The sequence below is a fragment of the Coptis chinensis genome, chromosome 3 (assembly GCF_015680905.1).
Source record: "Coptis chinensis isolate HL-2020 chromosome 3, ASM1568090v1, whole genome shotgun sequence".
Classification (NCBI taxonomy): domain Eukaryota; kingdom Viridiplantae; phylum Streptophyta; class Magnoliopsida; order Ranunculales; family Ranunculaceae; genus Coptis; species Coptis chinensis.
This window is the reverse complement of record NC_141458.1, coordinates 124,110,048-124,137,821: the sequence shown is the minus strand read 5'-3', so window position 1 is coordinate 124,137,821 and position 27,774 is coordinate 124,110,048. Positions and strand designations below refer to the sequence as shown.

The following is a 27,774-nucleotide window of genomic DNA, read 5'->3' as shown; positions in this document are numbered from 1 at the left end:
CGTTTTAAATGAGAAATTATTTATGTCATGCAATTATTGTAATTCCTACTATATTAGTTGTCCCTTGATGCATTGGGCCTACTCTCAAAGCCCAACGGTCAGAACCAAACGGACTGATTCCAACGGTCAGAAATCAAGTTATAAATACAACTCTCCTTTTCCACTTTCACTCATTCCCTTCTCTCCCTCTTCACAAATTCTTTTTCACAAAGTCTCAATTTCTTGAACATAATGAATCAAATAGAGTGATAGGAAAAGGAGCAACGCGAATGGGCTATCACAGTATTCGTGATAACAGTGTTTATCATTATTCTCCTGTCACTCATGCATAACATGATCCAGAACATCTAGATCTATGTAACCATTTTTTTTTTCTGATTTTCATTTTGTATATTAGTATGGTGTGTTAAATAATTCTCACACATTTGTACGGGTTACGTATTAAATGGAGAAGTTCCGTATTAAATATTTGTGTATATTAGTTGTCTTTTCCTCTCTAAAAAAAATAAAATAATAATAATAATAATAATAAAATAAATAAGTAAATAAATAAACAAACCATAACAAAGAAAGGCCATCCAAAACTCACCAAAATAATTAATTGATACATATGGTGTTCAAAGAAGATCGTGCACGCTACAAGGTACGCATAACACTTGTCACACATGCAGCTCGATTATTCTATCCATATTCTATTACTGAGTTATGATCATCATTTCTGAAATTACATGTAAGTCTAACTACCCTGTGAAACTTTCCTCCGTATTTTCTAACATTGAACCATCTCATTAATGGTATTTGGATATCTTACATGACAAGACTTACTATGGATCCCCATTGATGTTGTTCATAATCACATGGGTCATTAACTACACTTGGAATCCAGATTGGTACAGACTCATAGATTGGCTATAAATCTCTTCTTTTTCAGCCATTCTTATTCAAACAATTTTCACTATCCTTCCCCCGAATAATACTACCAATGGATCAACCAAGAAAAATAAGCGGCAAAGAAAGACTACCTGAAAACTTTCGAAGATGGCGGTTTTCTCCTTATTTTGACACGAAATCATACGTCGCGGATGGGCCTCTTCTATATCATTCAAAGAGTTGGTTATTCAGAATTGGTTTTGATGTTCTACCAATTTAGCGGATCTGAAAATGGAAAATTCTACTTCAATGCCTATGGACAATGATCGGAATTGACTAAGGAAATGATCTCCGACATACTTCAAATCCCAATGAATACCCAGGAGTCCCTTTTTCAAGAGTCATCATTTGATTCTGCCAAAACTTTACTACAAGCTACCGTATCTCATGACGAAGTCGAAAATACACATCACATTGTTCTTCAACGCTTTTTGAAACAAAATCAACGTGTTGTGCTCCACTGGTTGGGACACAATGTGGTAGGTACATCACACCAATCAGAAGTCACAAAGCCTCAACTTCACCTACTTTGGATTTTGCAGACTCAAAGAGATGACTTTTGTCTAATCCAACACCTCTGGAACGTAATCACCAAGAAAACAAGAAGGTCAAGCACCCTACCCACTTTAGTAACGATAGATTATGATGCGTTGGGGTTATCGATAATTTCTCGAGAGACACCCCTTCAAAGAGCACAAATAAAAGTACTCCAAACAGATTACTCCGTTGGTTTTAGACTCGATACTCGATAGAGGAGCGAGCGACCCAAGCTCAAATTGACCATTTATTTGATGAAAATGCCATGATGAACATTATTAATCCCATGGAAGGCTTTAAACTTCTTCATCATGGTTTGAGGGAACTACACGTTCATCGGAATATCATCATCACAACTCTTGAGATTTCCAAGATCGTCCAAGCAATGCATGATGTTGAGCGGGGAGGAGATCTTGGAAAATCATTCTCGATCCTTGCAAAATCAAGCTCTCCTAATGGAAAATCAAACTGTACTCTGCCCGCCCAATGGGACATTCGGATGCAACTTCGGCCAACAAATGGAAGAACTAAACGATGGAGATGCGATATCGTCTCCAAGATCAACATAACAATCCATAATTTTCTAATATTACTAAGTCAATAAATAAATACTCGTGATATGTTATTATTTTTTTCGTCAGTATTATGAATTTTGTCTTACTTTTGTGTCTTCTTTTGTATGAAATGCTTAATAGGATTGTCATCATTTGCGTTGTGACTAATATAATTTAACATGTGCTTCTACGGGAGGCCTACTCTCTTATATACTCATTTATCCATCCGTTTGCCTTTGTCGTTACCTATTTCTTTCCTTCATCCACAATGGCATCTTCATCAATTGCATCTTCATCACACATGGTACCTCCCAAACTCATTCCCGAAGCAATCCTTTTTCGTCTATGATGGATTCCAATACCTATGGCCATCTCTTCCGTGACTACATTACAAACATCGGATGGTCTTCCCTAATTCTTCAACCCCGACCAAACTTATTCTCCAAGTTTGGCTGCATACTTTTATGCTAATATGGAAGACACACCAGCATTCAACCATGCGCATGGTTTCTACTTAGACGGGTTCACAATCCAAGTTGGTGACACACCTCATATTTTTTCTGAACAACAACTTGCACTAACTTTGGATCTTCCATATCACGACCCTGTTGCATCATGACATTACATCTATCATAATTCTTACCGTTCCTTTCAGTGGCAAGCGTTTCGCGGTGATGGTCTTGAGATTAAACGAGAAGGAAATGGCCATGTGGCATGGCGTGACGTCACCATTCCCTTAGCAAGCATGACCATGAACATGGGGACTGCAATGTTATTTGTACTCCTGAACATTATGGGAGATGGGCATTTTTCAACTGCCAATGAGGCTGCTTGCGTCGTATTCGGTGCACTAGCTCAAGGTCATACATTATTTAACATCATAGGTTGTGTTATCTCCAACCTGAAACGAGCTCGCACTTTTCAGGATCAATATATACTTTTACCGGTCACCGCTTGCCGAATCATGAAGACACATTTCCCACAGTTTGCAGCTACTTTTCATGACTAGGTCAAGGTAGATTCTATGTGCCCAGCAAACAAAATCATTCGTTCATTGAGGTTTCGGCAATGGAAGTGTCCCGCTCGGTACCTGAGGCATGTTCGTTGTTACCCGAAGGATGAAAATATGAAGACACATTTGAGGAAATCTGGAAACGAAGAATGGGTAGAAATTTGGCAGACTATTATCTTTTGGCACGATGCTAAGGAAATGCATTTCCTTCAAGAGGACGCCAGAGCTTCACATCCTGCTGGATGGTAAACTTGAGCTTGCCATTGTACATATATCTAGCTAAACCTTATGTTTGGTGTGCTATTGTTTTTCATATTTCGTATGCTATTGTTTTTATTTTGTGTGCTATGTTTAGTGTGCTATTGAACATTTTCTTGTTTTTTTTCTGAATAATATTTTATGTTCTCCAACCTTTCTGTTCCAGCAATCTAGCCCTAATTTTACTCACGGTTCTCAGGTACTTTCTCTCTTTAATTATTGATACTTCGAGGACTAAGCATCGTTCTGTTGGGGGTGCTTTAACCCTGTAGCAAATATTAGGCAAATTGTAACCTGTATATAGTTTTTATTTTCATGTTAATAATTGAACTTAGTGACAAAGTCTTGTTTCCTTTTCAATGATGAAAATTGTCTAGAAATCTCATATTAATATCCGAATTAGGATTTGTTTCTAAGAAACTTAAGATAATATGTATGTAATAGTTTAAACATCTTTTCATGAACATTCATGTACTAAGTATCATCGATTATACATAGCAGTAAGTTTCTGGAACCAACGGTTAGTTACTTAAACTATAAATCCTGTGAGAATCTAACCAAAAACCTTGACATGAGTGATTTGTGTGTGATGACACAGAGGAGTAGTTTTCCCGATTAGAGAAAATCACGCATCTACTTACTTGATCACCACCCGAACCCTAGGCGAGAATTTAGGCCATCTTTGGATCGACATAGCTAAAAGTTCTTACCTGTTACAAATTTTACCGCTAGTCACTCCACTGAACCTTTCATCAAACCTTTCACTTTCACCAAAAAAAATTCTTACCCATCTATTAAACCAAATAAAAGAACCTAACTAAGTGATGAGTATGAGAAATAGGATGAAATGTGGAAAGAATAAAGAGAAAGACTTGTCCCAAATAAAAGTCAGTTACTTGCTTCAGGAAAGAAAAATAGAATTATGTTTTTAAGCCATCTAAAAAAAAAAAAAAAAAAAAAAATTAGAGGCTTAAGAACAAGGTTGGAAAACTCAGTTAGAAGAAGGAAAGAAAACAAAGATTTCTCTAGTGTAAAAATATAAAGACCCTATTCTCTCATACTCGTAACAAAGATTGGATGAGTTATCAATCATGGAGCATGTCAAGACAAAAATGACAAATTATTGGTACAAAGTTGACACCTTGCATGTAATTAATTAGATTAGGTGTTAATAGTGAAAAAAAGGCAAGGTGTCACTTTGTTTTAATGTGGTGGATAAAAATGAAGTAAATGTGGTTTGATGTTTCACATGGGAGGAAATGAGATGTCTCTCAAATGAAGAAGAAAACAAAACAAAGGGGGGGACACTCCATTTACTCCCTTGACTTCTTTTCCTTACCTTGTATTATTTTAGTTCCTTAGTCATTCTTATTATTTAGTTTTTTGTTTTGTAAGAAAGCTTGTAATAGTTTTAATAGAGGAAACCTTGGTTTTCTTCTATGAAATAAATAAAAAGTAAGTGAGTTTAGTTAGTTTTTCTTCTTTTTCTTTCTCTCTCTTTTGTTCTTCTAGCTTGTAATTCATCATCCCAAAGATCATGAGCTAACTTCTCTTTTGGGGAGTTAATCCATCTCATGTGAGGGAGAATATTTGTGGTTGGCTTGGTAGGTTGTTAGGAAGAACAACTAGACCTACATCCTATCCCAAAATGATAGTTGGTGTAGTGTCTAGTTAGGAATCAAAGTAATGAGCTTAGAGATAAGTCATTGCTTGGTTCCACTTGCTAGCATGTATGAACTCTTTAATGAGCCATACATGTTAGGGATCAAGTTTTCTTCCATTAGGGCTTGTCTATGAGTCTAGGAAGAATCAAATGAACCTTTTCAAATCAACAACTAAATGTTATTTTCACATGAGGAGGATTAGCTCTCCACCTTTTCTTTAGTAAATTGTATTTTATATTAATTGCATGATTTCAAATCTTAATGTTTTTTCTTTAATGTTTGTATAGGAAAGAAACCTAGCATTAGTAGTAAACTTACTCACTAGTTCCCTAAGAGTAACAACCAATTTGTAGTTGTCCTGGACTTTAGGTTGGTTCGAATCCTTATTCCAACTTTACGAAACGAAGATCGTGAATAAGGAACTTTGAGTTCACTTTCGCATCAAATTAGAGAGTCAAATCTCTAACGTAGTAAAAAAAGCTAATATCAGTCTCATTATGTTGTTATAGCACTTAGTAGAAATATTTTTCATTGAAAAGTATGGGTATTATGATAGTAAGCATGTGTTAACATCGATTGTGGCAAATATCCATCTTATGAAAAAAATAATCTACTTGTGTTTTCTCATACTAAATATGTCAATATCATTGGTAGCCTATTGTACTTGATGGATTATATATATGAGACATGACATTGCCTATATTAATGACATACTGAGTTAATAACCCATTGTTCTTATAAGGAACATTGGATGTATATTGTCAAATTATTCAAGTACTATAGCGGAGCCATTGATTATGGACTTATATTCAGTAGATTTCCATCATTGTTGGAAGGGTAATGTGCTATAAACTGGATCCAGTAATATTTATGTGTTTACCCTTGGTGGAAATTGAGTGTCTTGGATATCATCCAAGCTAATCGCCTTAGAAAAGGCATGTGATGATGCTGAGTGGGTTAGCAACCTCTTGGCAAATCTTCCTATTGGCTCTAAACAATCTCCTGATGTGTATATGCTTTGCAACTGTCTCATTGCAATAGTTAAGACATAAAGAAATATGTGCAATGAGAAATGAATACATGTAAGTTTGAGATATAACTTAATCAAGTAGCTGCTAGAGATTATGTTAGGTTGGACTTCGTTTGGCTACATGTCTGACCAGACCACTTTTTGGAGGCAAGTAGTTATACGTCGAGGGGGATGGGACTTATGCCCATATATAGGGCGACACTGACGGCAACCCTACCTATTTGACTGGAGATCCCATGAAGTAGGTTCAAAGGGAAAAACAAGTCACTTCGTCGTCCTGCAGTACTATCGTCTTATATATTTATGAGACGTCCCACCATATGGCGAGATGGTACTATAGTATACTTTGTATAACTAGAATTGCAATGAGTAAGTATGAGTTATTTTACTCTTATTGGAATCCATATTCTATTTTATAATGAGATAGTGTATTTTAACTGCAATGTACACTTGATGGAGCATTCTTATGAGTATACGGGAAAGTACTCTAGAGCATTCATGGAACACAGGCAGCGCAATGGCCAAAAAGCGCAACACCGCAGAACAAGCATATAATGAAAGAGCAGTGTGGGTGCATGTGATCTATTTTACTACAAGAGAATGTTGGTTCAAATATTTTTTAATCCACCACTTTCACGTATTATAAGATGATAAAATGTAAAAACGATAGTTTTACCTACGAATACAATTACGACAAGGTAAGTAAAACTAAAGCTATTACGTGTATATATATCAAAGTTCTACACTCTCAATGCTATTGCAATAAGTGGAGTAGAGAATTCGTTCCACTCCTAGTTCTTTAGAATTAACGTTAATGACGATTATCAGTTCTATCAAAGTTAATGAGAGTACGGATTAATGTAATTATGCTAACAACGAGGGAAATAACGTAATCGAAATGTTCTAAATAATAAGATGGCAATTAAAATACTAAGGTTCGAATCGAGATAAAGAATTAGGGGGATTTGATTCCACCTTAATTCAACTTAATAAACTAGCAAGAATTGTCGTAATCCGAAGTGCAATGTTTTCGCATAACAATTGGGTCTTTCTAATCCCTAATTGTTCATGGTAATCTCTACCAACTAACAACTAGCATGTGTAGCAATCAAACTCATTCTCATGGTGAACTAACTACTTTCTATAATGGAATAGATCATTACCAACAATTCTACGCTAATAACAATCAAGTTTCATCAAGGCTTCCTCAAACCCCTCTAATGGAGGTTTTAGCCTTGAATCATTATACTATCATTTCTAACACAAGAACAAATAGAACAACTCATTATTGAATAAATGATTAAACTTTATAAATCTAATTTAACAATAGTCTAAGAATTCAACTGAAATTAAAACTGAATTTAGGAAATGAAAGTAAGACAAACTAATTATGAATTTAGGACAAACTAAAGCTAAACAAGAATTGAATCATAAAACTAAATTGAAATGAAAAACTAATTCTTTATTATAAAACTAAATCTGATTCTAAAATAAAACTCATTCCTTGTTCTAAAACTAATTAACTAAATGTAAAAAAACTAGATCTAAAACTAAGTTATTGGATAATTGCCAAGTAAAAAAAATTCTATATTAAGAGCTAAGTCTTTGTCTCTCATATGGAGGAGATAAGATCCACAAATTCGTGCATGGGCTGAGGAGCCATGTTTTGGGCCGAAAAATCGAGCCCAAAACCTTATTATTTCAGTCTACAAAGGGATTTTCAGCTGGATTTGACTTTAACAGCCTTTTCGTCCACTTCTGGTCTTCTGATTGGGTTAAGACTTAGAACATTATAAAGCTCTTTCTAATCCGGTCGTTTTGACATAAGGTAGGCCCAATTATGAGGTCTGAGTCCAAAGATACGGCCTTCGAAAGTTCTGCTGACTTTTGTGCATTATTTATGCCCGCTTTGACTTTGACTTTTCAGCTTTGACCGGGCTTTAAAAAGGTTTTTTCTCCTTGAATCTTGGCCTTTTATCATAGAACTTCTTAGCAACCAACCCTTGCTCCTTTATCTTGCAAAAGGGGTGCATTTCTGCACATATTTGACTCCAATGCCTGAAATACATAAGAACACGATAACAGTACTAACTTTTACTTATTAATCACATAATTGGGCTCTTATCAAACTACCCGTCCTCAAGCAAATATGAGAAATTAGAATAAGTGACCAAAAATGGAGTTTTAACCAATCTCGTTTCGCCGAGTGTGATTGCATTGACCATATGCAACAAGGCCTTAAACCATTAGGAATTCCCTAGTGGACGAGTTATAGCCTCGTGAGAGTTTTCCAGTGAAAGTACTCACAAACTTCATTTATACTACAACGACTAAGAAATAAAACTATTGTTTCTTTATTTATTCTCAATATCTATCCATCTTACTAGCAATGAATACTGAATAATCAAGTCGAAACCTAAGCTAATATATGCATAATAATCAATCATCTACGAATAAATATATATACAATGAGTAATACTATGAAATGCACTAACAATGCCATTTCTTTTGGTATAAATATTGTTGTGAGATGCTAGGAGAATCATAACAACATCATAGTACTAAAGGTCTTCATGTATTTGATAAAGAAGGAGATTAATAGAGGCTAGAGAATTAGGGTTCTTATTCTTACTGTTACAGTACACTTAGTTTCATATAAATAAGTCTAATACACTAAAATAGGAAACACTAAACATGGTCCGTTCTGACAGACCGAACTGATAGGCGCACACCTATAACTACTACACAGATGATAGGCACACGCCCGTATACTTCAACACCCCCCTTCAAGCTGGAGCATAGATATCACTCATGCCCAGCTTGCTGCAAAGACGAGTAGATACTAGACGAAACAGTGGCTTTGTGAAGATATCTGCCAACTGATTATTGGAAGCGACATGAGGAGTATGTATCTCCTTAATTTCAACTTTGTGCCGGACATAATGACAATCCACCTCGATGTGCTTTGTCCTCTCATGAAATACTGGGTTGGAGGCAATATGAATGGTTGCATGATTATCACAATAGAGTGGTATAGGCAACTAAACTGGGAAGCCCAACTCATGTAACAGATTGCGTATCCACATTAATTCACCAGTGCCTTGAGCCATAGCCCTATACTCGGCCTCTGCACTGAACTTAGCAACAACTGTTTGCTTTTTGCTCTTCCATGTGACCAAATTAATCAACATCAGCATATCCAACAACATCAAGATTACCATTTGAACGATAGACAAGTCCACGTCCTGGAGAACCTTTCAAGTATCGCACAATGCGAATAACAACTTAAAAATGAGGAACTCTGGGCATATGCATAAACTGAGATACTACACTGACAACAAAAGAAATATCTGGATGAGTGATAGTGGCATAGATTAGTTTGCCCACTAATCGACGATATCCCTCAACATCCGCATACAACTCTCCCATATCTGACTGGAGTTTGTTGTTCGGATCCATACGAGTCTCCATTGGTCGTGTTCCTAGATTACCAGTCTCACTGAGCAGATCCAGTACATACTTTCGCTATGAAAGATGAATTTCACCAGGATACCTTGTGACTTCAATTCAATGCCTACGAAGTACTTCATTTCTCCAAGGTCTTTGGTTTGAAAATTCTTTGAGAGATTAATTTTGAGACGAACAATGCCTTGTTTGTCAAAACCAGTAACAACAATATCATCAACATACACCACTAAGATAATAATGCCTTGCTCGGTCTTCCTATAAAATACAAAGTGATCATACTCACATCGAGTCATGCCATTAGCCATTACCACCTGACTGAATTTTGCAAACCAGGCTCTAGGAGATTGCTTGAGCCCATATAGAGACTTCAGACATACTGCCCCCCTCCCCTTGAACAACAAAACCAGGAGGCTACACCATATAAATTTCTTCCTGTAGGTCACTGTGCAAAAATGCATTCTTCACATCTAATTGGTATAGAGGCCAATTGTGATTAACTGTAAGAGAGATAACAATATGCATAGAGTCTAACTTCAATTCGCCACAGGAGAAAAAGTCTCAGAGTAATCAATACCATATGTCTGAGTGAAACCTTTAGCAACCAACTGAGCTTTTAAACGAGAGGCAGTGCCATATGGATTGTGTTTGACTGTGAAAACCCACTTACAAGTAACCACTGTCTTCCCAGGAGGAAGAGGAGTAAGCACCCAAGTCTAATTAGAGTACAATGCACTCAACTCCTCCTCCACAGCTTGCCTCCATCCAGGATGAGATAAAGCGTTTCTATAATTAGTAGGCACAGAGACAGAGAGCAACAAGATAGCAAATGCCTTGACATGTGGTGGTAAATGATCATGAGAGGTAAACTGAGAAATAGAATACTGAGCATACTGACGAGGAAGACATGTGCTACTAGGAGGGCGTCTAACTTTCCGGAGAGCAATAGGAATGTCAAGTGCAGAAGGAGGAGCAGGAGGATCAATAGGCAAAGGCACATGAGGTGGGGGCAGAGGTGAGCAAGGAGGCAAGGGCACATGATCCGGTTGGGTTGCATAGAGTACGTAGGCATGCGCCCTCAGTTTGTGCTATAGTAATAGGCGCGCGCCCATCAGGTATATATGCTGAACTTGTCGGCTTTTCTAGTATTGGGCCTAGAAAGTCAATAGTGCACTCATCCAGTACTGAAGTAGGAGATGGCAGTAGGCGTGCGCCCTCAGTTTGTGCTTCAGGAATAGGCTCTCGCCCATCATGCACATGTTCTGAAGTTGTGTGCTCTTCCAGTACTGGAGCAGGAGAATGCAGAACTTCGTTGAAAGGTTCTTTAGACACCTGTCCCTTGAGAGAATAATATGATACATCCTCAAAGAAGGTTACATCAGCACAAACATAAAATTTCCGAAGGTGAGGATTGTGACACTTATAACCCTTCAGTGTACGAGAATACCCAAGAAAGACACACTTAGTGCACGAGGGTCTAATTTGTTATGACCAGGTTGAAGATTATGAACAAAACATACACACCCAAACACCCTAAGAGTAAGAGAAAATGATGGTTGACTAGGAAAGAGAACAGACATAGGAGGTTTTCCACCTAACACTGAAGAATGCATACGATTAATCAAATATGTGGCAGTAAGAATTGCCTCCGCCCAATAAAACTTTGGAAGATTGCTTTGAAACATTAAACTATGGGCAACTTCAAGAAGAGGACGATTCTTTCTCTCAGAAACCCCATTTTGTTGTGGGGTGTCAACACAAGAGGTTTGATAAGTAATATTGTTATCAGCAAAGAAACATTTAAACCGAGCAGAATCATAATCCCCTAGCATTACTAATGTCTTGTGTAAAGTCCTGCAAGAAGAGTCCCAAGACATTTTAAATGCTATCAGCTTAGTCTCCAGTACGAAAGCACTTCTTCAAGAATTAAGAGGATCTTCTTGGGACGCTTTCCTTAGTGATGTGATTTTGTTTTGCAAAAAGCATGACATTGATATGCCTGATATGGGTGCTCGACACATGGCGGGTACAGGTCGTTCTTGCCAACATAAAGATTATATTACAGTTGAGCATCATTACTGCGTCAAGTTATTTAATAATATAATAGATTACCAGTTGATAGAATTAAATAACAGATTTCCAGAAGAAACAATAGAGTTTCTTTATCTTAGTTCTGCTTTGGATCCGAAAGATGCTTTTAAGTCCTTCTGCATTGATGACATTTGCAAACTCGCAGAAAAGTTTTATTGTGGAGACTTCACGAAGAAACAAGAGATACATCATTTGAGAAGTCAACTGCAACATTACAAACTTGATGTGCTAAAGCATCATCTTTTTCAAAAATTGTCTACCATCTCCAAATTATGTCAAAGACTAGTTGAAACAAGAAAGATAAAGATCTATTATTTGATTGATAGATTGGTTCGTCTTGTCTTGACACTTACTGTTTACACACGGCAACTACAGAACGAGCATTCTCAGCTATGAAATTGCTCAAAACACGACTTCGTAATAAGAAGGGGGATGAATTTCTTGCAGATTGCATGGCTATTTACATTGAACGGGAATTTGCTAAAGAAGTTGATTTGGATGCAATAATAGATGTATTTGATAAGAATCCACGCAGGTCAAAACTTCACTAGTGTGATGTTAATGTGTTATGTTATTCTTGCACATTTCTTTGTTATGTTTGTAGGGGTCTATAGTGAAAACACTCTTTTGTCCATTTTGGGTAAAGTAATAAAAGCGATAACTCTTTTGTTTATCAATGCTAACTAATTATGAACTCAAATAGATATTCAGATAATTTTCCGTAGACATTGATTATTGGTTCCTAAAAAAATCTTTAAATGTTAACTCCATGACACCCCCCCCCCCCCCTCGATCTAAAATCCTGGTTCTGCCCCTGCTTGTTGGTGTTTGAAGAACAACAATAAAGTTGTGGATTGGTGAACTTACTCATTCAAAAACAACAATGGGCTTTACTAACAACTATCAAGACAAATTAAAACCTACTATGCTTAAACTCACCAAAAACAAATAATAATAAACTAGAAACTGGAACAGTATCGTGTTAGAAGTTAGAAGTTATAACTTAGGTTAAGTCCAATTATTTGACAATGGCGTACAAACAAATAAAATCACAACTCCCTAACCACCACTCTCAAATGCGTATGGGAAATAATTTTTCTTTCCTTCCCATTTTACTCTCTCTTTATTGTACAAATAGAAAATAATAGGAATACAAAGGTAATTCATCAAAACTAAAGATTTTGAAAATAAATTTGGTCAAACAAATTTTCTAGTTGTCGTTCCTATTGGCGTGCAAACCATACACTATATCGTTAAAACCAGTGGTATAAATAAGTAAACTTATACAGATAGTGTTGGCGGATTAGTGTTTTGACGCACCATTGCTTCACAATTTCCATTATATTTGGTGTTTTGCGGCACCATTGAAATTGGCATTAGAACCCAGTAACTTATGCTGTCCAGCAATGGATTTGTGAATTAATAAGAGACTCATTCAAGTATTCAACCAACAATAAACATTAGTACCAATTTAAAACTCAATTCAGCCACCAAAAACTAAGATGAATAAAGTACAAAATTTTCCGGAAACAATTAAGGGTAAGTCTTAATTATATCTCTACTGGATTTGTTTTTGCAATTGATCACCCCTGATGCGCCTTATAGCCAAACAAACATTCATGTCTTGGAAACCGGTTAATCCAATTTCTTGTTGGTACACTGGAGCACCAATTTTTCAATATAACAGATGGTTCATGAAAATGCAAAACATCTAGTCTTCTTATTCTGATGATCATAAAAAAAGAATGGTTTAACTTATACTGGAATTGAAACGGGATTGAGTGGTTTAATCCAACCCATTGAATGTTTTGATACGAGTCAATTTCCTCCAATATTTCATTTTCTTGTCTCTCACATTTCGCTTGAATCCAACTTTCATTTGTTACATATTGCTACCAAATGAAAGTTGATATTTGTTACATGTGACTACAAAGATTTATATATAACATGATATAAAATAAACCCAATGTTCATGACCAACATATATCACACGAAGTAGACGGGGAAGTTATAATTGACTGATTTCGACCAAAATTAATTACCACTAAGCTTCCAGTGTGATATGAACAAGTTTTTATCGGTTCATATAGTTTGATTTTGACAGTTTATGTACACCAAAATCAGCAACAAATCCAAACCAGTCACAAAACGAAATATCCAAAATCAAAGCAATTACTAGAAGTTTATAGGTACAAAATCAGCAAACTCCAAAGCTCTTATACCTCGACACTCACCATATGTACATCATCAGTTTCACTTCCCCCCAACACACACGGTGGTGTAGTGGTTGATAGAATCATTAAGGATATCAAACGCATCCTATGGTTTTGGTTGGAAGCGCATAAAGATAGGAGAAATTTATTCTTCACTAATATGATGGTGACCTGGGATTAGGCTGGTCATCGAGTGAGTCGAGTCGAGCTTTAGCGAGTTCGAGTCGAGCACGTGTGTCTCTCAAGTCGAGTTCAAATTCTTTCGAGCCGAGCTCGAGTTGGCTTATCAAGTATCCGAGTAGCTCTCGAGTCTGGATCTTGACGGTTCAGAGCTATATGTTCGAACTTCATCACAAGTTTTCAATATTGATTTGATTTGTTTTGTGCATAAATTTGAATTCGAACATATTCTAGATAAAAGTGAGCAAAAATAGATATATAATACTTACTAAATATCAAAATAATATATAGAGACAATTTCACGATATACGAGAGTGTGATTACAATTCACTGAAATAACAATGAATCTCTATCTAACAAGTATTATAAGGTGAACACATTATTATTGCAATCAATATGTGATAAGCTATTATAATTCAACACACTATTATAACAATTATCCTGTGTTTTAACAAAATTATCTAAAATACGAGTAGTTTCGAGTAGCTCGCGAGCTATTTGATTTCGAGCTCAAGCTTTAAAACGTGCTCATATTTGACTCATATTTTTAAATGAGCGAGTTCGAGCCGAGCCCAAAACAAGTCGAGCACCGAGTTGCTCACGAGCATGGAGCCTCATGACTACCCCTACCTGGGATTATCTCATTGCTCTAATCTGCGGGTGTGTTTTATGGGATGTAAGGTGCAACTCTTCGTACGGTTTTTTCGCGTTGACTAGCTATGTTGGGCAGGATTGTATTTGATGATCTCCCTCAAATGTCTTCTTTTAAGGAGAAGTTGTCATATACTTTGTAATCACTGGTCCTAATATATATAAAATTATATATCAACTCTTTTACCCGATAAAAAAAACACACACACGAAAAATAAACCCAAGCTAGCAATTTAACAAAATCATATTGTTAATTAGTTGGAAAATTCCTATGAAAAACAATTGTCATGATTCAGCCTCACCGCACAACATAATATTGTTGCTCGAATGCTCTTCATAAGGTTCACGACTTCACGACTTGTTGGTGTTTGAAGAACAACAATAAAGTTGCGGATTTGTGAACTTACTCATTCTAAAACAACAATGAACTTTACTAACAACTATCAAGACAAATTAAAACATACTATGCTTAAACTCACCAAAAACAAATATATATATACTGCAACAAAAAAACAGTTAATTGATTAAAAAAAAAAAAAAAAAAAAAAAATTTATACTTGCAACGAAAACAAACAAAAACAATTCACAACTTGTTCTTCTCCCTCTTCTTCTACTTCCTCGGGCTCGTTGTTACTCTTCTTCTCAACTCCACTAACACAAAAAAAAATCTGGTTTTAAATTTTCAACAAATGAATCTAAACTAACTTCATTATCATCAACATCTAGGACTGAATTAGATGATGAATCAACAAATGAAGTAAAACTTAAATAATATACTGCAAGAAAGAGTACAAGCATGGACAACACATTCTCTATTATGCGGTCCCAAAGTGAAGGAGATTCTCACAAGAGATCTCAAAAAAATATGTTGATTTCGTTATTGCATATAAAAGATGATGAATTCAACAAAACTTAGAATTTTTACTGTTTCCCATCCAAAGATTGAAAAAACTGCAATGAAACTGATTTTGTTGATTTCAATGTGCTATGAATTTTTGACATTTCTATGAAACCACAAGTTTAATACATATCAGTAATCCCTCTACACCATTTATGAAGTTGTCGATTCTACCAAGCAAGTAAACTAGGTCATATTTAGGAGATTGAACACAGATGCAAAAACCCAGTACCCTGTCCAACATCTGGGATTGAGAATTAGGAAATGGGACTAATATTACCTTTCTCCCTAAATCGAACAATTTGGGTGCTGGAAATCGAACTAAACAGTTGGTTGCTTGCTTTGATTTTGGAGATGGAATGGAAAGAGCGAGTGGAGAGGGAACTAATCTTATGAATTTGGTTGTTTGATTTCGGAGAAAATATGGGAGAAAACCCTTCGTGAGTGTTTTGTTTCTATTTCGGTTAGATTTCGAAATTTTATGTTTGGATGGATTTGGATGATATAACGGTTGGAGTTTGGCTGTTTGATGGCTGTTTCGGTTTTGGCTGTTCACCGTTACTTTTGCAGGGGGAGCAGTTTCTTGGCAATCAAAGTTGCAAAAGTGTGTTGCCTCTCCACTACAGAAGCCGAGTATATTGCAGCCACTGAGTGTTGAAAAGAGTTACTATGGATGAAGAAGTTCTTTGACGAACTAGGGCTAAAACAGAAACAGTTTATAGTTCTATGTGACAGTCAGAGCGCCATCCATTTGAGCAAAATTCGAGTTTTCATTCTAGATCCAAGCACATACACGTGCGTTATCATTGGATTAGAGAAGTACTCGAAGACAAGCATTTGTGTATCTAGAAGATCCATACCGACAAGAACGGGTCGGATATGATGACCAAAGTCTTACCGAAAGGTAAGTTTGATGTTTGTTGTGCTATTGCCGGACTTGTTCTTGCTAGAGGCACACCCCGCGCTCAAGCCTATTTAATTTTCAGAAGGATTCTATTTTTTGTGGACCGCGAGTTTGCAATAAGAGTTAGGGTTTTCGGCAAAACCTAACACCCAGAAGAGACACGAAAATACACAAGAACAAAGAGAGAAACCCAATCTTGAAAGCTATCAAGATTGAGAGATAACCTTTACAGAGAGACAACCCTATAAAGAGATAAGAGTGATCTAGTAAGGTGAGAAACTGAAAGGAGAGATTTTAATCTTTCTTCCCACTTTATAAAGAACTAGCTCTTGTAGAAGTAGGCACCATTGGCCGAACCACGGTAAATCTTTGTGTTGTGGTTTGCTTTAATTCTACTTTACAATATTATTTATTGTTAATAGTTGTTTAGCGAGTTGGGCATGTTAGTATAGGTTGTAGTTGATATTTAGAATTTGTCTGGAGTTGAATTGTGTTCAAATACAAGTTATGGTATTGATATAAACCCCAACAATATATTTAAGGTATCTTTTTTAAGACATTGAATTTTCAGTCCGTTTCTGTTATTATCTTTCCAGAAGAAAAAATAATCAATGCACTCACACATACATTCATTTTAAGATCATTTTATTATCTTAGCTATTGGGGCCTGTAAATGCTAAGACGATTTTCTTCCGTTTGACATCTATTTTCTCAGGAATTCTATCCAAGTATTTAGAGCTAAACCATAAGAACTAGGATGCTTATCCCCAGAACGTAGAAACAAAAGTTTTCACAAGATTTAGGGAATGAAAATCGGAAACTGAATGAAGGGACAGCTCAGGCGTGTTTGCCTGTAGTCAAACCTATAAGTTATGGTGCCTCCCGACCAAGGCTGCACAAGTTTAGCGCCCGAGTTCCACCGAAAGTGAGGATTCTTCTAACTCAAGTTAGAAGATCAACCACATATAGAAAGAAGACGCTCCTCGATAAGATCGGCATCCCTCGACGATCGGCTTCTCAATGCGGAGGATTCAAATTGGTAAATCACGGATCTCACGGAGACTCTTGCACTAACCATTAAGAGCCTATGCTTTATTCCCGCCAGGGAAAGTATATCTTCCAATGAAGATCTGTTGAATCTGGCAGATGATGAAGGATCTGCTTTCGGCCATTCAAGAAACACGTAAGCAATGCAAGCAGCATGAGTGTTAAAGATGCAATCAGTCTTTTTGAGAAGAAGCACAACGATCAACATCCCGATCTACAGAAAAAGAGGTTTCCAGCTGATAACTCTGGTAGTACGAATAAATCAGTCTTGAGAAGATGGAGTGCAGGTATTGTGTTTTCGGTGGCCTCACTGTTTGCAGGTATAATCTCATTTCTTTCACTAAAAATTAATTATATTAATTTTATGTTTGTGATTTGAGTAGTATCTTGATTAGGTCATTATTACAGCGTCTTGGTTATATCTTTCACAAACTCAATGGAGCAAGTACCAATGTTTGACCCAAAAATTTACAACTTCTACTGAAAATTTGTTGTTTATTTATTGTGTTTTTCATTGCGTTTATTTTTATTTTCTTGCTTATTCAATATTTTATATTGGTTGTTTCTTTATTCTTTTTGAGTAATGAAACAATTTCAGTCAACTTGACATAATCCTTATCAAATATATTATCATTAATATCGTTGAATATTTATTTTTGGTATAATATATTTTACAAACTTATGTTTTTCAGAACTTTTGATATAATATGATTTATTGTGGTACAATACGAGTAGAATTTCCACAATTTTTGTTGACTCAAATATTTTGGGTCTCTGTTGTGCTAAACTTTACAGGGTTTACTTATTATTTCTATGATATCTTTTCAATTTCCTGAATATTTCTCTGAAAAAAGTTTACGTAATCCAGGAATATGTTGCGTAACAAAAATTAGGATATGGGCCGTGTTCAATTTGGATTTATATACCTATTGATCATGATGTAATGAAATGGGTTTATAGTTTTCATGTGAAATGGGTTTGACAGTTTTGTAAATTTGAGATTGAATATGTTATAGTCGTGATGAATGTTGAATAGACACGTCTTAATATGTTAGATGACAAAATGTGTTCAAATGATATTAGTAGTACCAACTATTTGGCTACTGCCTAAAGTTTGAACGTCTCCTTACAGTTGTATTTTGAGGTAAAAAATACTATAGTTTCATGGCATTAATTATTTATATTTGGGTGTTTCATTGTATTATGAGTGGATTTACACACACCAAGCATAGTAGCACTTATACAAGTATGCATTGGTAAAATGGTAAGTATACATTATGCATTTTCACCCTTCATAAACTAACTCATGCTCAACATTATAGATGCATAAGAATGCATTGGTAACTTTATTGTAGTCATGATAACTGTAATAATGACCGATAAAATATTCCAAAATACCGTTGATTAAACAAATCTCCAATTCTATTCCATCTTGCTCTAATGCCTCTATAAGGTTTCCACATAACTATATATAGTGCAAGTCTAGGAAAACCTTCCCATAGGATCGGAATAATTGATTCGAGTGTTTCACACTTGATTGAGAAATTGGACTTAATGCTTTGAGTTTCACAATATAATTAGTATATATTTGTTCTAAACTTCCTGCACCTCTGATCTCTCCAACTTCAATTTAGTGAAACACTTATGGACTTTTAGACAAGAAAAAGATTTGGTGTGGGTGTGATGTTAAAGAGGTCTTCTAAAGAGTTTGGATTGAGTTGTTCACGTTTTCATCTTATGGAAACGTCATACAAGGAAGCTCAATGTTGAGGCTTATATGACCAAGAGTACTCTAGCACACGACTACTAAGGAAAAAGAATTGCATTATTTTACTAGCACAACTAGCGTGGTAAATAATGTTTCTCGTTTATATTTATGGTAATGTAGTTAGAGAAAAATAAATAGGTTGGGATTTTTGAGCAAGTAGGCTCAATAACTTTTGAACTTCTTTCAATGGAAGATATAGTTTTTTTAGACAAAATGTGACAAAAATAAAATCATTCTGTGGTATGTTTGAACTTTTTTACCATAAATTGTATCAGAATTCAGATTATTCTTGAACTTAATTGTTGTTGTATACTCGAAGTAAATTAAACATCTGAAGCATTTTTTACAATACATTTTCATTACAAATCAAATTATTAAGTATCCATTTGGATTAGAGTATTTTACAAAACGATTGACATGATATTTCTGTATAATGGCTCTATTTGTGTGTGTGCGTGTTAAATTTGTCAGGATACTTTGCATCTCCGATCTGAATGTGGTTGTTATAATATGTTATCCAATTGGAGAACCCAAGTCGTATGTGCCAGAAAGTGGTGCTGGTTTTTTCAGTGTTTTCCCTCTGCATATAAAAACTACATTAGTAAAACGATTCTAAATTTTACGCCAAGTATATGTTGTATAACCTTATTGATTTTTCTTTGTTGATTTTACATATGGTGTTAGACTTTGAATTCCCTCTTCGTGACTCATTTTATAATGTAGAAATTTAATGTGTCCTAAAACATGAAGGGAATTGGGGAGAATACAAAGTTTTTGGTATGTGACCGATTGTGTTAAAGGACAATGGTTTGTTGTTCAGGGAACGCAACAGGGAGCTCTGTCTTCTGGTGGATGTATCAACGCTACCCTCCTTATTGGTCCTCTTCTTGCACCAAAGTCAATTGGAGAAGTTGCTCTACAGGTTAGTAATTTTCCAAATAAAAGCTGCTATTCAGTATTCTTAGATATTTTTTTTCTTCTTCTTTTGGTACCACCTTGCTCATATGAATTATTCAATGCGATAATTGTCTTTTTACCACTAAAACAGCCAATCAAATTAAAGATTTGACTGTTGCTCCCCTTAAAGAAAATAGTGAATTTTATGCTTTAAAGAACACCAGTCTTTTGGTTCCACACACATTTTATAGCAGAAAGACCAAGGCACTAAGGCAATAGCGTCTTTGGGCATAGATACTAACAAACATTTCCTTTCAACATTCAGGTGGAGGTGGACAGTGAGTACATAGGTAAAAAATGTGATTTACATAGTGGTTGGCCTCTCAATATTGTTGCGAAGGGTATTGTGCAAGATGTCGACCCTATCACAATATTTGGCAACAGGAGACTAGGGAAGGGGAACTTCAAAGTTTATGTGAAATCTATTATTTACAGAAGTACTGATCGAATTACCATTTCCTCATGATCATCAATTGAGTAGAATGCTTGGGTAGATTGGGCTACGAAGTGTCATTTGGTCTAAGAGTTTGTTAGTGCCACTTACACAATAAGCTGCACTTTTGGAATACCAACTTTGATCTCTTATTAATTATTGCTCATTTTTTTGTTCATATTATATCTCCACATACACTTGAGACATTCTAATAACTGATAATGAGCAGTCCATGTAATTAACTTGGCTTTTCTTTTACGATTGGCTGATATCGAGCAATCTATGTAATTAACTTGTGGTTTTTTTTATGATTGGCTGATATTGAACCATTAATCACGAAAATGAATATGAAATAAGTCCACTTAAATAGGTGATAAGAACATATAGAAGAAACGAAGTCATGGAAGGAACATATGCATAAGCAAAGGGAGCAAGTAGGTGATTGTGGGTTCGAGTCTCACTGGGTGTGGGTGTGTGTGTGTGTGTGTGTGTGTGTGTGTGTGGGGTTTAAATATGAAATGTCATTGCTTATCATTGAAAGTAAAAGAGAATGGTAGTGAAAGTTTAGTGTTAGAGTATACTCCATCAAGTTGGGCGTTCACACCATTTGTAGGTATGGTGTGTGACGTATTCAGCTAGATGTTTTTTTGGCTTTGTTCCAAATGTTTATTTAATCCATAATGAGGAATAAATTATCAAATGTGGTAACCAATTAACTCTTTCGACCAAAAGGTGGTTTCATGCCTTAACAAAACCCTATATATAATATTGGTAATTTTCATAGTAAATAACTTTTCACGGACTCGAGAAACGTTTACACGAGTGAAAATTCACTAAGGTGCAATGCCCGTTAGTGTGTTTTGAGCCTGTAAAATCTCCCAGTAGGCGGGAGATGTGCACAACCTATATGAGCCAAACACTAATGAACTCATATGTAAATAACGATTAAAAGTTAGTGATTTTATATATGCTATACAAGTAAAATCATCTAAGGATTAAATCAAAGTAGTTATGCATCTGTACAAGAGCTGCCATAATTGTTGAGAAATAATCAGTGATTAACAATGGTATGGCCTCCTTCTCTCTTTGCCCCACTTTTCAAATAGAAATAAATAGTTCTAAATTATAAAATACATACCAACTCAATATTATGGTTGGCGATTATTTGCTTAGATTATTAACAATATTTAAACAATTCCTGGAAAGTGAATCAATTGGGGGATTAGCTCTGATGGTTTATGGGATTACAAATCTTTTTCGTGTAATAAAATTCATATATGAAAGAGAATGTGGGGATTTTAGATTATTTGTGAAGTTTTTTGTTACCTTTTTTTTTAAACAGAATATAGAAATTAATGTGCGCATGTTGTGTTGATGACCTATATGTTTAAACTTTAAATATGATAAACTTTCACCACCACTAAAGCAGCACTAAAAAACTGTTTATGTGTTGAGTGGTAGTTGCATTTGCTTCAGTATGTGTACTTAAATGGTTTTTATTCTATTTTCAAGTTGTTTTGCATGGCGTGGTAAATATAATTGCTGAACCAATTGGTGAAGAGATTGATGAGATAGAGCTAACAAAGATTTGTCTGTGCTTCGATTTACTCAAGAAGGTAGCATGAATTTAACTATAGGCATTGATCATCCCTTAGGTTTCTTATACCATAATGTCAGGTCAACAGTATGTCGACTCCTCAAATTCAAGTACTGCCAACATGTTCTCTAAGATGTGTTGTCTTCTACACGACCACATTTTATTCGATCTACGTCTTCTTTTAGTTGTGCATCTTCTTCACGACTCCATAGAGCATTTTCTTTTTTCAAGATATTGTTCTAGCATATTGTTCTTGATTGCTTAATGGCTTCTTAGATTTTTTGGCTTCTCAATTGTTGTGTTTGATTGTGTTCTTTATGGTTAATCTTTGGTATTTGGATTAAAATTTTAGTAGATTGTTTAATTTCTTTTACACTCATAGACAATGTTAGTATCTTTTAAATTGGTTTATGAAAAGTAGAAAAAATATATAATATAAAATGAGGAGTTGTGGTGTATAATGGTGCATTTAGATTGATTGTTTCTTTATGGTTTGAACTTCGTTGAGACCAAATTTGGTTTTTTATAAAAGATTTAATGATTGTATCGTAAGTGTGTGGTGTAACTAAATAGGCATTTTCGATGTGAGAGAAACTGATCAAATCTCAAATATCTTTTTTGGGAGTGTACTCGACATATAGAATGAACAACTTATATATTGATATTTAAGTGGCTCTTTTTTCACTTTGTTTATTGTCTTTGGGTTGTTTGAAATAGTGATTTTATTATGTTTAAATGAAATGGTAGCTTAGTGTGTCTTGGGCTTAAGGCTCCCAAGTCTGAAGTTCTGAATGTTTTTGTCTTAGTGTGTCCAAGCAAGAGCCCTAACTTAGTTAAACCCTGAATATATGTCAACAACATAGCAATAATATAAGTTTATTTACTCATGCATGTAATCCACTATTCTCTTTGTTGTTGTTTCTTTGCATGCTAAGTGAGGATGAGATATTTTATTCTTTAATTGAGGTTTTTTCATCTATACAAGTATTTATGTTATTAAGGGATTTTGATTTTTCATGTGTGTGTGTGTGACATTATTTTTGATGCAAGGTGATGCAAGGACCTTATATATATGCCTATATCTTTGAGGCTTAACCATCAAGAAACAGTGTCAATAATAACGTAATGTATCATCACTACGTGGTAGATCATCCAAAAAATCCGGCTAAACATAATTGTCTTAGTCAGCTTCACCTGACCAACTACCCCAGTAACTGCTTACAAATCAGGCTACATTCTTGCTACTAATTTGTGAAAACACGTGTTGTGCCTAGAGCATTTATCTTTTTTTTTTTCTATTAAAATATTAATTATGTTATCTTCCTGACAATTCTTATGAAAGAAAGCAAGACTAACCGAAAATCATTACAATATCTTGGAGAATTGTATTGTCAAAACTTTAGCAATCCTTTATAAACTCCTTCTCATGTTGAAGTTGGGTGCTTCAATATCATTTTGAAACATGTTTTCTTTTTGTGGAATTGTTATTGGGCATAAGTTTTAACTATTTATTAGACCCATTAAACTTAATATTTATAAAGGTGTATTGTGCTAAGTACACTCTGTTTTACTGGAATTTTGTTCAAGTCCAATAACATATGCAGTAGGTATTGAATTATGTGTATAATTTCTTTTTATCATGTAGTTTGCTTACCTAGCCTTTGACATCTTCTGTAGGTTGATGACATCAGAAGTGCATTGAAATCCAAGTTTGTTTTCTATTTTAGTTGTGGAGTGAGTTGAGCGACCTTCTCATAAAGTCATCCCTGAACACTACTTTATTCTATTATGATGACAAGTAATTTCTTACTCCTGGGAAATGTGAGCATGGGCTGGCATAACCATGTTTGGCTACTACCCTAATCTCAATTCTCAACTAATACGTACAAGGGCTGGGTTATCCATGTATTTGGATGAATGTTATTTACCTAAGCTAACATTTAAAAGGTTTTTATTTTACAATCGTGTGTCAAGTAACTGGACATTTAAGCTTAACATATCATTATATTGTTCAAAAACTTTGATATAGGTCCTGTAGGTTTGCTCAGTAAGCTAGCAAAGACTTTTAATAGAGAATTCGTTTGCACATCCTTAATGGGACTTGACTTTCAGTAGTTTAAACCATAGTACAAAATATCCCGATATATCGCGATATTTGGGGATATCTATCCAAATTTCAGATAAAGATATATAAATATCACGATATGTTTAGAGATATATACGACTGCAAATATTGGTGATATTTCAACGATATTTGTGATATTTGGATATATTTAGCGATATTTTGTGTATATAACAATTTTATTTAATATTTACCATTATATTTTAAATAAATATAAATAATGTATCATGATATATCAAGAAATATCCACAATATCCATAATATTTGTCGATATTTTAGATATATCCACGATATTTGCATGTGAAACAATGTCAAATATCTCCAAAGAGGGGGATATATCCACAATATATATCCAGAAATTGAATATCGATAAATACCCATATCCTGATATTTTGTACTATGGTTTAAACATCAAACAATGTGTTTTCCTGGTGGTATTTGAGATAAGATTTTCTTTCGTTTTTCCTTTTTGTAGATTAGTTATATTCGTGCTATATATTATGGTATGCAATAATCAAAAAAAATTCTTAAATTGGTTTTTGGTCTTGGTACTTAGTTTTAACGAGTTCCTTTCCAAATTCATTTTCAAATTACCCTTTTCAAATTCATTGGATTATTCTATCCAAAAATTACCTTTTGTCAAATTCATTGGATTATTCTATCTATTTTTCCTAGAAGTAGGTCGGGATGTATATGTGTTTGGTTTATGGATATATCCTCAATAGCATCTTGCATGCAATCTAGCTTACAAGGCCACTTGATTGTGCCATTCAAAGGTATAATAGTTTCAAATATATGGGTACTTCATCACAATTGCATACCATTGTTTTTCTTAGTTTCACGTGTAGTATATCATGGATTTTTTTTAGTTTCACGTGTATATATTGTTTTAATTTATTTGTTCCACACATATTCTTCTTTGTACTTTCAAACTTCTAAATGGGTAGTCTTGCCATATTGTCTACTAGAAGTTAGATAAAACTTTGAATGGTTCTCAAGTACTTTAGCACTTTCATTGTCAGATTATCACCTCCTTATAAGTGTAGGGTATGCTCACTTGAAACATATAGTTACAAGAATTATACTTAGTGTCTATATCAATCTTTTATCATGAGAATAATTTATGCTCCTCATCTTGGATGGCTAACGGAATAACCTCTAGGAACCATAGATCGGACTAGCTCACTGCTTAGTCAGTTACTTGCTTGCCAGTAACCCATGCCTACATCTTATATATCATAGATATCAAACCCATCAGGCATAGCCATCTACTTATCCACCATATGAGCGCTCTCTTGAAAAATATTAATTTGTCTCTACGTTAAGGTGAATAGATAAATTCTTATTTATCTAAGAGTAGATTCTACAAGGTATTATGTAGTATAATAGATTGATTTTTTTTTCTTTCCCTTCATAATTTTAATTTTCCTAATTTTTTTTTTTTTTGTATGGGCTTGAATGGACACCAGTAAGTGATGCCATTTCGATATACCACTTATCCTTACGTATGGTTGTATAGTACTGTTCAAATGGCTTATTTGCTTCTAGAAATGATCTCCAGTAGTTTAGTAGTAGTTTACATGTGTTTTTATTTGAATTATATGGATCTTTTACATTGATTTAAGACATTATATTGAATTTAAAAGATAATTTCATGAATTGTTTTTATATAGTAATACATTCTCCTTATATGAGTACTTTGTCACAATATATGGGTCCAAATGTTATAGTTATTGGGGTTAGAAGCAGCAAGTGCTATAAGGAAATGCCAATAGAGCTCCTTCATACCAGTCTTCCCCACACTGATGACCAACAGTGCAAGTTTTAACTTTTTAATGGATTTTGCTCAGTGCTCCATGTTTGTAACTTTGTATAATAGCCATAACAAATTATTGGCATTAGGAACTTTGATAAATTAATTTACTGTATGAGTTTTAATATAGTTTGAAAGTAAGATTTTTGATACATAATAATAAATTGAAAAAAAAATTATATTAAAACGGTCCATGTTTGTTGAACGGGTCCAAAAATCTAGTATTAATAAACTAGAAACTATAACGGTATCGTGTTAGAACTTAAAAGTTATAACTTAGGTTAAGTCGTTAAGTCCAATTATTTGGTGTGCCATCGCACCAAACCATAATAGAATAGAGTATAGGGTTGGCTTATCTAGTGGGGGGTAGTACTTGTTAACCCAAAAACAACAACAACAATCACAACTCCCTAGCCACCTTTGACAATGGCTTACAAACAAAAAAAAAAATCACAACTCCCTAGCCACCACTCTCAAAGGCGTATGAGAAATAATTTTTTCTTTCCTTCCCATTTTACCCTTTATTTTTATTGTACAAATACAAAATAATAGGAATACAAAAGTAATTCATCAAAACTAAAGATTTTGAAAATAAATTTGGTCAAACAAATTTTCTAGTCGTTCCTACTGGCGTGCAGACCATACATTATATCGTTAAAACTGGCTGTATAAATAAGTAAACTTATACCGCGTTGGCGGATTAGCGTTTTGACGCACCTCGTGTTTTGCCTCACTATTGGAATTGGCATTACCAATTTAAAAGCTACTAAGATGAATAAATTACAACAATTAAGGGTAAGTCTTGAACTATATCTAGAAACTGAAATCATACATAAAATCTTATTAATCTTCTAACCGAACAAAAAAAATACAATTCAATTTCTTCTCTAAACCCACCCCCAAACCTTCAAAACTTGACTAATTTCTCGGCCTTTATCACTGGATTTGACTTGGCAATCGCATCCCGGCCCGATGCCTTAAAATCAAATGAACAGTCATGACTCTCCGGGTAACGATGGGTTGTACAAAAACAATCCCCACACTTACACTTGAAACCAGTCAATCCAACTCGTTTATTACACGAGAAACACCTATTTTTCTTAACTTCCACATTACAAGATTCTTCTACGTTCACCGATTCAGCTACGACATCAGAGACAGAAACAGCAGAAACCGAGTTATTGTTGAACGATTTATTTATGACTTGTTTGGCTTCCGCTTCTCGTGCTTCGTTGAGAACAACATCCCGGTAGCACTTTGAACATAAGTTTCTATTTGAGGGCGTGCCGAAAAACCCACACCCGTTGGCACAAAGATGATGGTGGCCTTCTGGTTGCTGTTGAGATGTCATCTTTTCTTTCAAACTTGTTCAAATCTAAAATCTAAAGGCCTTCAACTCTTCAAAGTTCTTCACTGTTCTTGAAGTCTGGTGATTGGAATAAAAGCTTGGAACCCCGACCTTGTATTTATAACTAGTTTAGAGTCAAAGTCCAGTTCTGATTTTAATTTACTTCACTATTATACCCTTCCGTAACTATGTTTCTTGACAGACTAGTTTAGAAACATGAAGGGTACTTGTGTAAAAGTAGTTGTATTTCTAGAATCTTCGGGATAGATAGACTCAATTCAGCTAAGTTGTAACTGGTAAGT

The 27,774-nt window shown here is 34.9% G+C and overlaps 2 protein-coding genes and 1 long non-coding RNA gene across 3 annotated transcripts; 1 reads left to right on the top strand and 2 right to left on the bottom strand.

Moving 5' to 3' along the window:
* Positions 1-10,166: 10,166 nt before the first annotated feature.
* On the bottom strand, positions 10,167-11,327 carry LOC147514148 (uncharacterized). The gene is made up of 3 exons (XM_086598998.1): positions 10,971-11,327; positions 10,636-10,878; positions 10,167-10,538 (listed from the first exon to the last, which is right to left on the bottom strand). The coding sequence occupies exons 1-3, from the start codon at positions 11,325-11,327 to the stop codon at positions 10,167-10,169; spliced, it is 972 nt and encodes a 323-aa protein (XP_086455124.1).
* A 5,604-nt stretch (positions 11,328-16,931) lies between these two features.
* Positions 16,932-20,903, top strand: LOC147514147 (uncharacterized). Its single transcript, XR_015217461.1, has 3 exons — positions 16,932-17,754; positions 20,023-20,124; positions 20,425-20,903. It is a non-coding gene; the product is annotated as an uncharacterized LOC147514147 (long non-coding RNA).
* A 6,035-nt stretch (positions 20,904-26,938) lies between these two features.
* Positions 26,939-27,574, bottom strand: LOC147514146 (zinc finger A20 and AN1 domain-containing stress-associated protein 1-like). Its single transcript, XM_086597556.1, has one exon. It carries the CDS (start codon positions 27,473-27,475, stop codon positions 27,032-27,034), a length of 444 nt encoding a protein of 147 aa, XP_086453682.1. The 5' UTR covers positions 27,476-27,574; the 3' UTR covers positions 26,939-27,031.
* Between the last annotated feature and the right edge of the window lie 200 nt (positions 27,575-27,774).

Bases quoted from the DNA above. Each gene is read 5' to 3' on its own strand.
- LOC147514148 (XM_086598998.1), bottom strand. From the start codon at position 11,327: ATGTCTTGGGACTCTTCTTGCAGGACTTTACACAAGACATTAGTAATG. The intron at 10,879-10,970 runs GTATGTTTTGTT...CGTACACTGAAG, and splicing joins CTCTTAGGGTGTTTGGGTGT to GGTTATAAGTGTCACAATCC. The intron at 10,539-10,635 runs GTACTGGATGAG...CTATTACTATAG, and splicing joins TACTGCCATCTCCTACTTCA to CACAAACTGAGGGCGCATGC.
- LOC147514146 (XM_086597556.1), bottom strand. From the start codon at position 27,475: ATGACATCTCAACAGCAACCAGAAGGCCACCATCATCTTTGTGCCAAC.